Raw genomic sequence first — 17,736 nt, 5'->3', positions numbered from 1 at the left:
TTGACTGTGGTAATTATTTCACAATGTGTAGGTACATTGAGATATCACATTGCACATTCTTAATATGCCCATTTTTGTCAATTATAACTCTTTTAATCAAATTTTCAAACATTTAAGGAAAAAATTAAATCTTAAAAGATTTTTCTTTCTGTTAAAATGTACTATATATAGATATGCACACTTAAATAAGGGTGTACTTTCAATAATAAGGACTTCGAATAATTAAATGTTAAAAATAACTGTATCACCATATCATTCTACTGTTTATACTAGATGAACTTAAAATTTATATTCTTACATGTTTATGACCCTCTCAAGAGAGTGAGAAAACATATTTTAGTATTAACGTGCTGTGATTTCCTCCATACCTGTATAGGGAGTTCCTGGTGATAAAGGGCTTCCTGGGCCTCCAGGAATACCTGGCCCTCCAGTAAGTATTCTAAAATTTTTAACATTATTTAATGTGAACTGGTATTAATACACAATATCTTATGAAGTAATGTGAAACTACTGTTTATGTGCAGGGCCTTCCTGGTGGTGTGAAAGGTGAAAAGGGTGAGCCAGGAGAACCAGGCAAACGAGTAAGTGTTATGACCACTAGTGGTGTTTAGAAATCCTCAGTGTGCACTATTTCTTTCTTAATCTTAATTTCATTGCCTGAAAATATCACTACAGGTATAAATAATTATAATAACTGCCACTTAAAAGGTCTATTTAGCCTGACAATAGTGGTGCATTCCTTTAATACCATTGCTCAGGAAACAGAGGCAGAATGATCTCCATGAGTTCAAGTCTGGCCTGGTCTACAGAGTGACTTCCAGAACAGCCAAGGCTCCGTGGAGATGCCCTGTCTCAAGAAGCCAAACAAACAAACAAACAAACAAACAAACAAAAAAACCCAGCACACTTTAAAAGTGTATTTATATAGTTCAAAGTAGGGCTAATGGTTGCTATAGTCTCTCATTTCCTTCTTTCAAACTAACAAATTTTTGTTCTTGCTCCATCATTGCTTTATATTCTACAGGGTAAACCAGGCAAGGATGGAGAGACTGGCCAACCAGGAATCCCAGTGAGTATCTATTGTCCTTTCCTTTATCTAAAAACATTAGTAATATTTGCACTATTTGTAGGTGGCACTGTTTGTAGAGGGCACGGAGTATGGAGTTTGGAAATAGTTTAAATGAATGGAAATAATCATTACTATTTTGAATATAAAATAGAAATTTCTCTAGTTTCTGTAATGACATACACTGATAAAAGCATCTTAGGGAAGAAAGGGTTTATTTGGCTACAGAAGGATATAGTTTGCCATTGTGGGGGAGACATGCAGTAGGCAGGGAAACCATGCTGTCAGGATCAGAGACTGGCTGGTCACATAAATTATTATTATTATTATTATTATTATTATTATTTTACCAGTTCATATATGTAAATCTTGTATGCTGACCACTCTCCCTCTCACTTCCCTACCTCCACACTAATCTGTTTCTCTCATGTTCATTATTCATTTTGTTTTATGGCTCAGAAAAGTTAATCCAGGCCATTGAATTTGGAGCTATCTGTTGGAGACTGATGGGCTCAGGAGAGGAGGCCACATAACTAAGGAGAGTTATTCCTCCTCTTGCAGAGTCTGTTCAAAATCAATAGTTCAGAAACATAGGATGGGGCCCTATGAGGCTCTCCTCCTTCCCTGACAGATTGTTGATAGGGCTGGTCTTGTGTCGTTCCAGTGCAGGCAGCTACAGCTACAGCACAAGTAAGTTAATGATTAGAGAAGTAGAATTATTAGAGAAGGGCATTTAGTGGCTCTTTTCCCTCTCCTTGGGCTCTGCCTCCTCATCCACAATGTTCCTTGACCCTTAGAAGGGGTGCTATAAGTAAGTGACTGGTTTGTCTGTCATTTATATTCCGTATCTTGGGCAGCTATGAGTATCTGCATTCACCACTGTTCATTGTTAGAAGGGGCTTTGTTAGGATTGTGCCGCGGGACTGGTTCCACGTGGGAGGTTTATTAAGGAAAGGGGAAAGGGTCACAAAGACCATCTCCAGGTAGGGCTGGTGAGAGAGAGAGAAAAAGAGAGAGGGAGAGAGAGGAGGGGCTTTGAGTTCTCTTATAAGGTGACTCAGAGCATGTGCAGGTTTCAGGTGGTCCGCAGGTGGTCTGTAGGTGGCCTCACAGATGCCCAATAATCAGTTCGTCAGGACCCTTGTGGATGGCGGTAGAGACGCCTGCTTATGGATCCCAACAGGCTTACCTGGTTAAGGCTGGGGATCACTTATGTCAATGGGTGTAAACACAGGTATTAAGAAGACATTTGCTCGTATGTCTGCTAAGGGCCTACTTCTACTTCAAACTTAGGTTGTTAGCCAGGCTCCTGCTACCAAGTATTGTTTCCCCCTCTTTCTACATGCCTCACATTGAGTGAGTCTTGAATCCATTTTGAAGGTAACTGGTTTCACCCCACAACAGTCAAGCTGCCATCACACAAATGAAAATATCTTGCTTTCCAAGTGATTTCGTTATATTCCCTTTACACCTTTATTTCTCCCATCACACTCCTCCATTCCTTCCTAAACCTTTGCACATACAGTATCCTCCCCCCCCTTTACTTCTTTTTACTTATGGTCTATTATCATACCCCTCATCTTTTAAGGTAACCTCTTCTCACTCACTCCCATTTCTTTTATTGCTTCCTGTTTTGTACAGGTACTCTACATGAGACACGTTATAATATTGAAATAGAAGTAGGATCCTTCATATGAGAGAAAACGTGTAGTTTAGGGGCTTTTTTTTTTTTCTCAGAATAAGTATTTTTTAAACTCTATCCTTTTCTCTACAAATTTTATAATTTAATTTCTTTTTTACATTCATCATTTCTTGGAAATGTAGGCTGCCTTCATTTTCTAAATATTCTGAGTGGAAAAATCAAGGAACATGGGTATACAAGTATCTCTGTAGTAACATATAAAGTCTCATATGCCTTACAGTGATATAGGCCATTTTAGTGTTTTGAGAAATCCTCAGACTTATTTTGTTTTCTTTTTTTAATTTTAATATTAAGTTTATTTTATTTTAATTTAATTTAATTTAATTTTATTTAATTTTAATTTTATTTTAAGTTTATTTAATTTTAAGTTTATATTATTACATCCCAAGGGTGGCTCCTCCTTCTTCTCCCAGTCTCCCTTTCTTTCCCCCTTCTCTTCTTCCTTTCCCCCCAGAAAAGGGAAGTCCCCCTCTAGCCCCATATCAACTTTCTCTAGCACATCAAGTCACATTAAGACTGAGCATATCCTCATCCCCTGAGACCAGGCAAGGCAACCCTGCCAGGCGGAAGTGATCCAAAAGCAGGCAATAGAGTCCATGGTAGAAACAGCCCACCCCCCTCTATTAACCAGGCAACCCACATGAAGTCCAAGCCGCCGTTCAGCCACATATATGCAGGGGGCCTAGGTCCAGACCATCATGCACCTTAGTTGATGCCTCAGTTTCTGTAAGTCCCCTTAGGTTTGGATTAGTTGTCTCTTTTAACCTTCTTGTGGAGTTTCTTTCCCCTTCAGATCCTTCCATCTTTCCCCCAACACTTCCACAAGAACCCCGAGGCTCTGTCCCATGCTTGGCTTCAAGTCCCAGCATCTGTCTTAATCCGCTGCTGGTGGAGTCTCCCAGAGGATAGTCATGTTAGGCCCCTATCTGCAAGCAAAGCAGTATAGTCCTATTTTCAAAGTCGCTATACTAGTTTTCATTCCTACCAACAGTGTAGAAGGGTTTTCGTTTTCCAACATCCGCGTCAGCATTTGTTGCTGTTGATATTCATGACAGTCATTTCAACTGGGGTGAGATGTAATGTTGAAATAATTTTAAACTGAATTCCCTTAATGGATAAAGCTCTTGACCATTGGATTGTTTCTTTTGCCACTTGTATGGACACTTTCTTTTATTTTAGATCTATCATTATCATTTTATTTTTATTTATTTATTTGCTCTGTGTAAGTGTTTTTTTCTGTATGTATGTATATGCATCATATGTGTGTGTGGTGCCTAAGAAGTTCAAAGGAGTTCTAGGAAGTTGTGAGCCAACATGTGTGTTCTGAGAAATCACACAGGTCCAACAAGTGCTCTTAACCATTAAGCCATATATCTCTCCACTCCCTGTGGTTTTGTTTTCTTTCTTTTCTTCTGAGAACTTTCTATTTATTTAGTTATGTGACACATTTACAAATTGAGTGGTTTGTTTTCTTTTTTAATGCAAAGCGGAGTATTTTAATTTTAAAATATAAATTTATTTTTTATAATTTATTCACTTTACATCCTGATTGTACCCACTTCCCTCATCTCCTCCCTGTTCCACCATCCCTCCCTACCCCCCTTCCCTATTCTTTAGAAAGGTAGAGCCCTCCTTCTTTGCCATCTGACCCTACCTTATTAAGTCTCATTAGGACTGCCTGCATCCTCTTCCTCTGTGGTATGTCAGGGTCCTTCCACCAGCAGGAAGTGATTGAAGAACAGTCAACAGAGTCCATGTGAGAGACAGCTCCTGCTCCCCTTACTAGGAAACCCACATGGAGACTGGGATGCCTATAGACTACATCTGAGAAGGAGGCTTATGACCATTCATGGTCCTTGGCTGGTGTATCATTCTCTGTAGGGACCCCCTTTTATTTTCTTGATATGTAGTATTTTGAATTAATTGTATGTTCTTACCACAGTCCTCAGAGTATGTATAGCAGGCAAGGATTTTATTCCATTGTATGGGTTGCCTCTTCAGTTGAATGAGTTTCCTTTGCTGTTCATAAGTGTTTTTTTTTTAATTTCATAAAATACCATGTGTTGATTGTCTTAGTTACTTTTCTATTTCTGTGCCAAAAGGTCATGACCAAGGCATCTTAGAGAAGGAAGGGTTTGTTTGGATTTAAGGTTCTAGGAGGATTATGGTCTATCTTGGCAGAGAAGCAACAGGCATGGCAGCTGGGACAGTGAGCTGAGATTTCACTTCTGGAACTGTAAGCAAGAAGCAGAGAGATCAAATAGAAATGGTACAAGGGTTTGAATCCCCAGAGCCTTCCCCAAGTGCCATACTTCCTCCAGTAAGGCCACATCATGTAGGCCCTCACAAATAGCACCAATAACATGGCAACAAGTACTCAAATGCCATAGCCTATGGAGGGACATTCCCATTCAAACCACCACAGCAGTTGTTGCTTTTATTTCTGTGCTACTGGAATCCTATTCAGTACCACTCTTTGCCTATATATACTGAAGGTTTTTTTTTTCTTTAGCAGTTTTAGAGTGTTAAATAGTAAATTAGGGTCATTGATCCTTTTGCAGTTGGATTTTGTACAATGTGAGATAAGAATCTAGTTTCACTCTTCTGAATGTTGATTTCCAGGTTTTCTAGAACCATTTGCTGATATTTTCTTTTTTAATTGTATTTTTTTTGCAATTATTTGCACAGACTGTATCTTTTATTGATGGACTATTTTAGTTGATATTCTCATTATCTTTGTGGAAGACATGATTATTTGGTATCTTCCTACTTTCCCATGTTTACTGATATCACTGTCCTCTGTTTTAAAGGGTTTGCCTGGTGATCCTGGTTACCCTGGTGAACCAGGAAGGGATGGTGAGAAGGTAAGTATTTCTGCATTTTGATGTATTTGGTTTTATTCTTATTACCACCATCTATTCCCCTGCTAATACTGGATTATAAGTGAAAACATTATAATTACTTAGTGTTTGTATTCATGCATGCCTTCTTTATCATGCTCAGTCCTCTAAATTTTCTTTCAATTCCCTAAATCTCAGTGCTTATGGGAAATATATGGGATTGAATTTACATCAGAATGTCAGTACCTTTGCTGCAAGCATGTATCAGCAAAACCTTTAAAAAGGAGGACTGGTTACTATTACAGAGATAATCTCTTACTTGAAAAGCTTAGAGCTGTAAAATAAGAATGTTTCCTCTAAACATTTTCTATTATATATGCAATTATTGTTTTTTAATCTGTGGCTAATTCATTGTAGTTTTTCCATTGGACTGATGCAGCCTGACTGAAGTTGTTTACTTAGTTACCTATTTTAAAAGTGACTCTGAAAGCATGTATGAAGCATACAGTTACCCTATTTTTAGCACATCACAAAATATCCACTCCTCTGTGCCCTCTGTTCTGTAACAGCTTTGTATCAAAACTGAACTGAAAAAAATAAAATAAAGCCAACTGGAATTATCCAGAAGTCACACATTTTGCTGATTGTTTTTCTCTAAACTAGACTCAAGTTTTAGTTTAACCTAAAAGATGTGTTTGGAGTAAAGGGTGGCATTAAACACTTAAATGGGATTGCTTTTCAATTAGTAATTTATGATGTAGATTAACTTTCCTAGAACCAGAAGTGTGAGAGAGAAATCTATTTTTTGAGTGTTGGCCAGCAGAATAACAGCTGAATATTTCCTACTTCCGTTATAACAAAGAATGTTGCTGCTAGAAGTCTATCCAATGTCTTCGGCTTTTAACAAGCCAGAGAGGTTGATTCATTTTGATCAAGATTATATAACCAGGAAATCCAAGACAACATTAAAACTCATTGTAGAGTTAGGCAAGTATTTCATTAACTAGTGTTATCTTTTGCATTTGATTATTTTATTAATAACTTATTAGTCTTTATGAAACTCAGTTGTTACTTAAGGAAATCATCGTCGTCATGTCATTCTTAATAATTACATGTTATACCTTTGCATTGATCAGGGCCAAAAGGGTGATATTGGCCCACCTGGACCTCCTGGACTTGTAAGTTTTTCTCTTACTTCTTCATATTTGTTCACAAGTTATACACTCACTACCATTTCCTCACAGAACATAAAATTACAAATCATTACCAACTTCTACTGACTTAAAAGCCATTATAGTTTTTTTTTTTAAAAAAAAAACAAACTAGAAAACTAGCAATGTTAACCTCAAAGTTGTTATATGGTTCTGCTTATTTGTTACTTTTTTATAGTTAAGGTCCAAAATTATACACCGTTGTTTTGTATCATGATTGTCAACCCCTCTCTTAAGCAACCAGCAGGTGGTACAACTGCTGCTTACAAAGGGTACAGAAAAGAATTCTGGGGGAGGCAGAGATTGGTAGTTTCCCCTACAGTGCTCAGGGCAAACATGGATTTAGTCCTAATATGTTTTCTCAATTTGTAATTGTCTGATTGACACCTCTCTCTTTCCTGAGTGTGTGCTTTCTGGCACTCTAGCTAACAAGTAGGAAATTGCTATTAGAAAGAATTGAGGAACATTGATATTACAGATTTTCCATCAAATTTATGTTCATTGTAGAATTTAAGTCATGTGTATTTCCAAGTGTATAAAAAAAATCACTGTTGAGGTTTAACCAATATTTTGGTTGGAATTTGGTAATTCTCTAGACTTTAAACTGTACTGAATCCACAGTGGTGAGTGCTATTAAACTTATTTGATACTTTCTGACATTTTAGTTGTTGTTACCCTAATAAATCTCAGCTAATAATACTTAGAATTTTACCAAAGCCAGTGAGGCTATACTCAATATATATTAGATAATTTTATCCACTTTCATTTGAAAATCAGAGTTTTAGTTCTACATAAAATGGCCTCTTTAGAAAATGAGAAAATCAAATCAGGAGGTGAAATGGAACTTTTAAGAGTGCAGCACACTTTCCTTTGGGACCATTACCCCCTGTTTGTATCTTAAAATTTTTAAGTCTCTTCTTGTTTATTACTATTGTTTGCATCCATTAGAGGTAAGGTGAGATACCGTAGTTTGCTAGTAGGTATTAATTTGTATGCCAGATCAACATAAAATTATTTATTTTTGTGAAATTCTTTAGAATCCAAGTAAGTCATGAGAAGATGTAGGAGATGGGTTTATTGGGCTATAATAAATACAGTCTTCCTGAAAAAGATAGGGCCTTTTCAAGGAAGAGTAATTGGTGAGCTGACATATTAAACTCTTGGATGAAGGTACTACAGGTGTTTGGAAGGCATATGTGAAAGCAACTGATGAAAATGTGTGCATTGTGTGAAGTGATTATAATCAGACTTGAGTGATAAGAATTCACTGCTAGGAATAATAGGAAAAGAAATAGGTAAAATTGATACTGAAAGGGTTCCAAGTAGTTTTTTTTTTTCTCATTTTATTATTTAACCACTTTACAGCCCAATACCAGCCCCCTCCCTGCTCTCTTCCTAGTCCTGCCCTCATGCTCCCCTTCCTCTCCCCCCCACCATTTCTCCTCCTACTCCGAGAAGGGGAAAGCCCCTAATGGAAGGCTGCTGCTCCTCCATCCTATACCACAAACCACAGCAGGACTAAGAGCATCCTCCCTCATTGAGGCCAAACAAAGCAGCCCAGTTAGGGAAAAGGGATCCAAAGGCAGGAAACAGAGTCAGAGATAGCCTCTACTCCTGTTGCTAGGGGACCCACATGAAGACCATGATGCACATCTGCTACATATGTGTTGCGGGTCTAGGTCCAGTCCATACAAACTCTTTAGTTAGTTATTCACTCTCTGTGAGCCCTCATGGGCCCAGTTTAGTTTACTCTGTAGGACTTCTTGTGGTGGCCTTGACCCCTCCTGCTCCCTCAATCCTTCTTCCCACTCTTCTACAAAACACCCTCAGCTCTGCCTGTTTTTATCTATGGGTCTCAGCATCTGTTTCAATCTGCTGTTGGGTGGAGCCTCTCAGAGGACAGCTCTGCTAGACTCCTGTCTTCAAGCATATCAGAGTATCATTAATAGTGACAGGGGTTGGCTCTTAGGGTTGGGTCTCAGGTTGGGCTAGTCATTGATTGGCCACTGCTTCAATCTTTGCTCCATCTTTGTCCCTGCACATCTTGAAGGTGGACAAGTTTGGGGTCTAAGGTTTTATGGGTGGGTTGGTGTCCCCCTACCTCCACTGAAAGTCCCACCTAGCTACAACAAGAGGAGCTAATTCAGGCTCCATATCCCCTGTTAGGAGTTTCAGCTAGAGTCACCCTCGTATCTCCTTGGTGTCTACCCTGTCCCAGAGATGCTCCATCACCAATTTCCATTCTCTCCCCCGGTCCTTCCACCCTCACCATGCTCTGATAAGCAGTATAACATATAGTAAGAAGTAGGCAAATAGTGTTCTTAAGACAAGTACTTTGTAAGCTTAAAGGAAAATACCAAGTATGTGTCAAGTACAGTAATTGTGATTTTTTGTAATGAATTGTGAGGCTTTTGGTGACTGGAGTATTTAAATTACATGAGAAAAGATAGCAAAAAAAGTTCTAGGTTTGTAAGACTTGGGCTGAATAGTTCAATAGTGTTCTTGATAATACATGTTTCCTAATTATCTGGAAGGTAAAAGTGAGGAAGGTCACTTAATCTATGTAACAGTCTTAATGAAACTAAATTTTTGTGATAGTTGTAATGATTTTATATCTAATAACTGTGTGAAAATGAAATATTATAAACATATGTAGCTGTTTAATTACATTTAAAAAGCAAGCTTCTTCTTCAATGAATTGCTGAATATTTTTTTCATAAAAAGGTAATTCCTACACCTGAGACTGGTGTGACTGTGGGAGAAAAAGGAAACATTGGACTACCTGGTTTTCCCGGAGGAAAAGGAGAGAGAGGATTTCCTGGAATGCAAGGTCCACCTGGCTTTCCAGGACCCCCAGGTAAGAGTGATTGTTGTGTTTTTATCTCTGTGCTTATAGTATCCTAGCCAATCCGTGACAGTGGATGACATGAATATTCCACTCCCAGTGTGTTTGTGTATGATTTATATCTGTGACTGGGTGCACTCACATATGTGATCAGCTGTGGAGGCCATAAGTTGACACTGACAGATCTTTCTGCACATTTTTTCTTCAAAAACTCTCTCAAGGAATCCATAGCTTGCTGTTTCAGCTACGCTTGCTGGCTACTTAGCTTCCAAGAGCGGTCTGCTCCACGAGAACTGAGGTTCTAGTACGATTCCAGGCTTTAAAGTGGTTTTCGTGGATCTGATCACAGATACTCATGCATTCCCAATAGCAGTTTACACACTTAATATATTACCCCTATCCAAATGAGAGCTTCCTAAATGCCCAACTGTGCCAAACTTGTATCACTGTGTTTCCCACCAAATTCTTCACATATACTTTTTACTATAATACCATAAATCTCACTTTTACCTTCTATTAAAAATATGTTGTACCAAACAGTTCCTTGATCCTGTAGATGAATTGTCATACTTTTCATGCTGTCAGGGGACAGTATATTGACCTAACAAATGCCTAACATTTCTACATTTACTATATAATATTTGTAACCAGAACTGTACACTTAGAACTTCAGAATCTATGCATTAGAAATTTCCATAATGATTTTACCATGCAGTAAAACTTTAAGGTTCAGTACCGAGTTTTGTATTATCCGCTTAGAAGATACAGTATATACTGTGGCACTTATAATTTGACCAAAAATTAAAGTGCCCTTATGTATCCTGTTAAGTAAACTGTAAGAATTTATGCAAAATTCACAAAAACATCTGTTTCAGTATCTAACACACATCTGCATTCAATAAATTATAGTTCATTTCCCTTAAAAAACGTGTAACTGAGGAAATGCTGCCATAATAAGTAAAGTGACACTTTCTATGAAAGAATCTAATAAGTGTGAGTTTAATTATGGTCTAAATATGCGCTTTTCCTTATCTCAAAGCAATGAGGTAAGTGTTTGTTATGTCTTGAAAATGAACATGAGGATTTTTTCTAAGATATAATAAAAGAGTTTAGGAGTTGAAGAGTATAAAGGAAAAATATGACACTTAAGGGATAAACAATATTTCCCAAAACTATCATGTGTGAGTTGAAGTACAAAAGAATGGGGCAACAAACAGTACTTAGGAAACAGTATTTGAAAACATGAAATTGCTATGACTTTCCATCTGCTTACACACACACACACACACACCTCTGTAAAAATGATCATTAAACACTAACCAAGAATTAAGTAATAACAAAATTACAAAGCCCCATGACTAAAATTATAGACTCATTACATGGGAATTTCAGAATTTAGGAATTAAAAAAAATAAAAGAAATATAAAAAGAAAAAATCTTGAAAATCTACCTAAGGAAAAATGGTACACTGACTTCAGAACAGTAAGAGTTTTTAGGAGATAATGGAGCGTATTTTCACGAATTTTGGAGTCTATATTTTACTAAACTGCCATCCTGTTGTCAAGATGGGATACGTAGAAGGTTTACCACCTCCAGACCTGTTTTGAAGTCATTACTAAAGATTTTACTTTGACATTAAGGTAACAAATTCAAGATAAAGTAGGGTGGGAAGTAGGATCATGGAATAACAAAGATGATAATAAACTATATTAACTCTAAGTTCACAATAAACATCATTTAAGTAACAATCCGAGACTGTATGTGTGAATATTTTTTTACCTGGTAAGGGTAGATACAGAAAGGATAAAGAGTCAGTCAGTGATACAGTTGTAAGTTTTTCCTTATTAGCATGTGAGAACATAAATATTATTCATTTTAAGCTTTTAGAAAAATACAGATTTAAGGGCTTTAGGAGTGGGTCACTGAATCAAATGTTTGCTGCACAAACATGAGGACCCAGGTTTGAATCCTTAGTGGTGGTCTAAAAATTCAGAGACAGTGGTGCATGCCTTTAATCCTAGCACAAGTGAGACAGACAGAGGATTTTGTGTGCTTTCTGGCCAGCTAGCCTTGCTCCAGGTTCAGTGAGAGACTCTGTCTCAAAATATAGCATGGAGAGTGATACATACACATCAGAGAGAGGGGGAAGGGAGGGAAAAATTGGGGTAGAGGTAGAGAAAGAAAAATATAGATTTAATTACATAGATCAAATTTTATAGGATCCATTATTAGAGAATAAGAATAAAATGTATAATTTAACTCTAATTGGAGGAAAGAATAGATTACTCTATACAGTAGAAGCTAAAATTAGACCAAAGAACAGTAAACCTAGATGCAGGTATAGAAAATAAAATATAAGATGATACAGAAAATACATAAATTAAAATAATATAGGAAAAACATACTAAAATTTGTACACCTAAAGAAGATAAGCAAGAAGGAGGACCCTGGGTAAGATGATCAATCCTCACTCAGAAAAGCAAATGGGACAGACATCAGAAGAGAAGAGAAAACAGAGAACAGGAACGGAGTCTACCACAGAGGACTTCTGAAAGAATCTTCCCAGCAGGGTATCAAAGCAGATGCTGAGACTCATAGCCAAACTTTGGTCAGAGTGCAGGGAATCATATGAAAGAAGGGGGATATAGAAAAACATGAAGGGGACGGGAACTCCACAAGGAGAGCAACAGAACCAAAAAGTCTGGGTGCAGGGATCTTTTCTGAGACTGATATTCCAACCAAAGACCATGCGTGGAGATAACCTAGAACCCCTGCACAGATGTAGCCCATTGTAGCTCAGTCTCCAAGTGGGTTCCCTAGTAATGGGAACAGGGACTGTCTCTGACATCAACTCAGTGGCTGGTTCTTTAGTCACCCCCCCAAGGGGAGAGCAGCCTTACCAGGCCACAATGGAAGATAATGCAACCAGTCCTGATGAGACTTGATAGGCTAGAGTCAGAGGGAAGGGGAGGAGGTCCTCCCCTATCAGTGGACTTGCAGAGGTACATGGGAGGAGATAAGGGAGGGAGAATGGGATTAGGAAAGGATGAGGGAAGAAGCTACAGCTGGGATACAAACTGAATAAATTGTAATTAATAAAAATAAATAATTTTTAAAAAGAAAAGTAAATTATTAATTCCAACAAATGTTAAAAGATCAAACACCAAATTTTTTTAATAAAGATCAAACACCAACGATATGATATTAAAATAAAATGGAGATAAAATACTCGTATAGTATTAGAATCTGTGTATCTGAAGCAGAAAGAAAAAAATTGAAATTAAAATGAGAAGTATTAATTAAATGATTGATAGAAAAAAGAAAGATGCCTTAATTCTAATGTAAAATGAATGAAAATTTAATGAAAAAAAATACATTACCAGCCACACATGATGGTGCATGCCTTTAATCCTAGCACTTGGGAGGCAGAGGCAGACAGATCTCTGAGTTTGAGGTAAAGCGAGTTACAGGACAGCCAGGCTACCCAGAGAAACCCTGTCTCAAAAAAAAATGCATTAACAATACAGGTATATTATATTAATAAATAATGATCCAGTGATTAAAGTCATAAACCTTTACACATGTAATGAATAGCTTTGAATTATACAGTATAATTGATCAGCTTCTTTTTTCACAAAATAGTGTTGAAGGGTCCATCCTATAAAAGTATCCATAGCTGCTCTGTATTCATGATTTGCAATGTCCATGTCAGCTGTGAATGGTAGCCTTTCATGGCACACCTCTACATGTTTTTTTCTTTTTTTCATGCAGCTTTAGTTTTTTAAAACTTTCTCTCCCCCCCCCACATTACCCTTACTCCCCTGTCTTATGGAAACTTTTTTCTTGCTTAATGGTCCCCTTCCCCCGTTACCAATAATTTTCTGGTATTTCTAGGGGTAGAAATATTATAATGCCAAAGAGACAGTATTAATTTATTAATAATTTCCAAAAGTCATAAAATTTACTTTTGTTTGTTTCTTTGTTGTTGTTTTTTCAAGATAGAGTTTTTTGTAGTTCTGGCTGTTCTGGAACTCACTATATAGAACAAGCTGGCCTCGAATTCACAGAGATCCATCCTCCTGCCTCTGTCACCTGAGTGCTGGATTTAAAGATGTGCACCACAATTGCCCAGCTATTTTAAATAATTATGCCTTATACTCAAACTGTTACATCATTTTAAACACTTTTTCCTTTCAAATGTTAATCCTTATAGAAAACCTTAAGACACAAACCAACTGAACAAGGACTAAGTTGTAGAATAAGGAGTTTAAATCAGGGAAAACAAGAGCAGCTAATGGGAAGGAAAAAAAAGAAATAGTACAGATGGTCTCTTCTGCTCAGAATCTAATTTAGTGCTATATAATAGGACATGGAAGCGGAAAGGAAACTGTAAAAAGAGGATAAGTGAGGTTAGTATGATGTGGAAAGGATAGGAGCTCCACAAGGATCAAATATATCTGGGCACAGGGGTCTTTTCTGAGACTGACACTCCACCAAGGACCATGTGTGGATATAACCTAGAACCTTTGCTCAGATGAAGCCCGTGGTAGCTCAGTAACCAATTTGTTTCCCATAGTAAGGGGAACAGGAACTATTTCTGACAGGAACTCAATGGCAGGCTCTTTGACCTCCCCGCCCCCCAAGGGAGGAGCAGTCCTGCTAGGCCACAGAGGAGAGCTTTGCAGCCAGTACTGAAGATACCTGAATAAAACGGGGTCAGATGAAAGGGGAGGAGGTCCTCTGCAAACAGTGGACTTGGAAAAGGGCAGGGAGTAGATGAGGGAGGAAGGGAGGGATTGGGAGGGAATAAGGGAGCTGGATACAGCTGGGATACAGAGTTAATAAAATGTAACTAAAAATAATATTAAAAAAACAAACAAAAAAGGTAATTTAAAAAAAGAGGATAAGTGAGGCTGGGACAAGAGATGGATATGGTTGTGTGGGGATGTATATGAACATATGTGTATATGTCAAAATGCAACCTATTATTTTATATACAAAAAGATCATTTTAAAAATGCAAAAAGAAAATCCAATCAACATTGAATTAAAGGCACATATTTTTATTCCTAATTTTTCCTTGGGAATCAAAGTAATTTGTACAAATTAAGATAATTTTGATCACTTAAATGGGTACTTTTTTTTTTTTTTTTTTTTAGGGGAAGCTGTCATGGGTCCTCCTGGTTCCCCTGGATATCCCGGAGAAAAAGGGCAGAAAGGTGATGAAGGTCTCCCTGGAGTTTGTATTCCTGGATCTCCTGGACTTGATGGAAAGGCTGGGGCTCCTGGTCTTCCAGGACCTCCTGGTCCTCCTGGCCCACATTTGCCGTTGCGTAAGCTGCGTTTTTATCCTGACAAGTTTGTCTGTTCTTTTGCTTTATTTCACTTATAAGTGAATCTGACTGAAGTTTGGCATCATTATTTATGCTCCTGATATCTAAGAGATTGTACTTTTATTTTAGTTTGGGATTTTGATAATTCATTGATCTTCAAACTGTGTATTATCAACAATATGTCTCCATATTGCTTATTTAGTTGTATTTTTAAAAATAAGAAATTGTAAACAAGTATTTTTCTTGCCATTCTGGATTTTTTCTCTAGTCTTCTCAACATTTAACAACAATTAGCTTGCCATCATATGTTTAACTTCAGGTAATGAGAGCTGTAAAGCAGGTCCTCCAGGCCCCCCAGGATCTCCAGGTGATAAAGGACTCCAAGGAGAGCAAGGAGTGAAAGGTTTGATCCCCAAGCATCTATTTCTTCATTCTTTGAAGTCATTAGCAGAATACTTGTGTTCTAATTTCTATTTCCAAGTTCACATCACAAAAATATCTCCTTAAGAATAGTGTGCATTTCACAGTGTTAATTTTATATCTTCTCCTAAATTACAACTTCGAATAACTTGACTCCAACATGACTCCCATTGAGACATCCTTTGGACTAACCTTAACTTAATGATATATTTTCTTTCCTCTTAAATTAGCTTAAATTACATTACCAATTATTGTAATAAATTCTATTATTAATTTTGACTCCTTTGTTGTTTTCTTACTTCATTGTATTTATTTGTAACTAAGGTATAGCATGAGTAGTTTCAGATTTTCATTTTTTTCTGATCCTGCATCTTTTCTCTTTTCAAACTTATATTTCCTTCCTTGTTTATCATTGTAAGACTCATAATTTTATTCCTTCTTCATTGACAAATTAAAGTAGTAACAAAGACTTTGATGGATCTTTGCCATCACATGCATTGACCTACCTGAATTTGTTTCCACACAGTACCTTTTTAACTAATTATAATTACTCTTTGTACTTAAAATCTGGTAGTCTGTATGCCCTCCTATTTCTCCTAGTGTTTTGATCCAAAATTTCATGCCTAGTTTTTTCCACTTTCACTTCCAGTAATGAAATAATTTCATTGCTTCAAGTTTCTAGGAAAGCAAATGACCATAATACAGACTTTGTTCTTCATCAAAAGAAAAACAAACATGAAAAATGTGGAGTCTCTGTTTGCATAAAGATATTAGATAACTCATCCAGCAAACAGACATGACTGATGAAAATGCAACCATTTAATCTAATGTATGTGTTACTACACAGAGGACGAGGGTAATAAGTTAGTAGTATCATGCAGATGCCTTCTAAAAGAGTATATTTTCATCATACTGAAATTGTATGGGACTGGGACATCAACGTATAAGTGGCTAATTATATTAATGACAAAGGGAGAGTTTTTGGTCATCAGAGTTTCTATAGTTGAAAAATAACATTGATTTTCTATGCCATTTGTCTTGGTTTAACTCTACATAGAAATTATAATATACATGATTTTTTTGTTTTTTTAAGAATTTTGTAAATCTTCACCTATTTATGGTAGACTGAAGTTAGTTATTACTGGTAGTGGTGGATTTGGAATTATATTAAGGTTCGATTGCATCTTTTGTAGCATCATTTTGTATTTTGTTTAGGAGTTATGCTAGAATTTGGATATACTACAGCAGTGGCAGCAGAAGAGCTTTCAGACCTCTGATGCACTAATTGAATAATCTGAATGTGTTAATGGTGGCTTTTGATAGAGTTAATTATAGTTCTGTTACTAGCAAATTTTAAGGTAGATATTTTTATTGAATTTAATAATATGAGTGATTGAGTAATTTTTGAAGGTGGAGAAATTGATATTAAGATAAAATAGGTATGCCTGTGTGATAAAGCTTTGGAAGTTGAATAATAGTGTGGATTCTTGGTCTTAACTTGTATTTTTGTTATAATTGGATCACTCAAATTATAATAGTAATTCTCAAGCAGTAAACAGAAATAGAAATTAAAGATATATGTACTACAATTAAGGAAGTAATTATAATTGTTTATCTTTTAGTTAGTTAATTATTTATTTATTAGTCAATGGGAATTGTCAAGGGATTACATTTGGATATCTATGTGGCTTGGGGAACTCTTTTTTTTCCTTCCTTCCTTTCTTTCTTTCTTTCTTTCTTTCTTTCTTTCTTTCTTTCTTTCTTTCTTTCTTTCTTTCTTTTATTTTTTTGAGATAAAGTTCTTCTGTTTAGCCCTAGATGCCTGGTTGTCCTGGACTCGCTTTGTAGAATAGGCTGGCCTGGAACTCACATAGATCCACCTGCCTTGTCCTCCCAGAGTGCTGTGATTACAGGCTTGTGCCACCATGCCCAGCTGGGAACTGCTTTCTTAACTAGGTTAAGTCTAGAAGACTTGCAGGTGTATTTTGCTTACTTATTGGTTTATTAGTAAATAACAATGCATTGTAGTTGAAAAAAAATCCTAGAAACTGGAGGAACAGTGGGTAGATGAAGAAAACTAAGCTGTAAGATTAAAGTAGTTTTATTACTTTCGTTGGCTAATATTAAGCCTAGAATGATGATGGTGAGAGTAGTTTAAGCAATGCCTGTATAGTTATATGTGGGACATTTTTTTGAGACAATGTTGTTTGACATCTGAAATCTTATGAAATGCTGCCAAATAGTGAGATGTTTCATTGACTTAATTAATAATGGGAGTTATTTTCTTAAAATTGATTAATGTGAAGAATCCACATTGTCC

The 17,736-nt window shown here is 36.7% G+C and overlaps 1 protein-coding gene across 1 annotated transcript in view; it reads left to right on the top strand.

The window, feature by feature from the left end:
- Col4a5 (collagen type IV alpha 5 chain) overlaps positions 1-17,736 on the top strand; it is a gene marked incomplete at its 5' end in the record, with an annotated part of 167,757 nt that overhangs the window by 34,153 nt on the left and 115,868 nt on the right. The window contains 8 exons of the mRNA XM_055604962.1: positions 377-430; positions 525-581; positions 1,025-1,069; positions 5,579-5,632; positions 6,745-6,786; positions 9,544-9,676; positions 14,823-14,996; positions 15,316-15,399. Coding sequence (XP_055460937.1) covers positions 377-430; positions 525-581; positions 1,025-1,069; positions 5,579-5,632; positions 6,745-6,786; positions 9,544-9,676; positions 14,823-14,996; positions 15,316-15,399 — 643 coding nt within the window. The remainder of the gene's footprint in view (positions 1-376; positions 431-524; positions 582-1,024; positions 1,070-5,578; positions 5,633-6,744; positions 6,787-9,543; positions 9,677-14,822; positions 14,997-15,315; positions 15,400-17,736) is intronic.

Source organism: Psammomys obesus, unplaced genomic scaffold, assembly GCF_907164565.1.
Source record: "Psammomys obesus unplaced genomic scaffold, mPsaObe1.curated_primary_1811, whole genome shotgun sequence".
NCBI classification, from domain to species: domain Eukaryota; kingdom Metazoa; phylum Chordata; class Mammalia; order Rodentia; family Muridae; genus Psammomys; species Psammomys obesus.
This window is presented reverse-complemented; position numbering and strand designations above follow the sequence as displayed.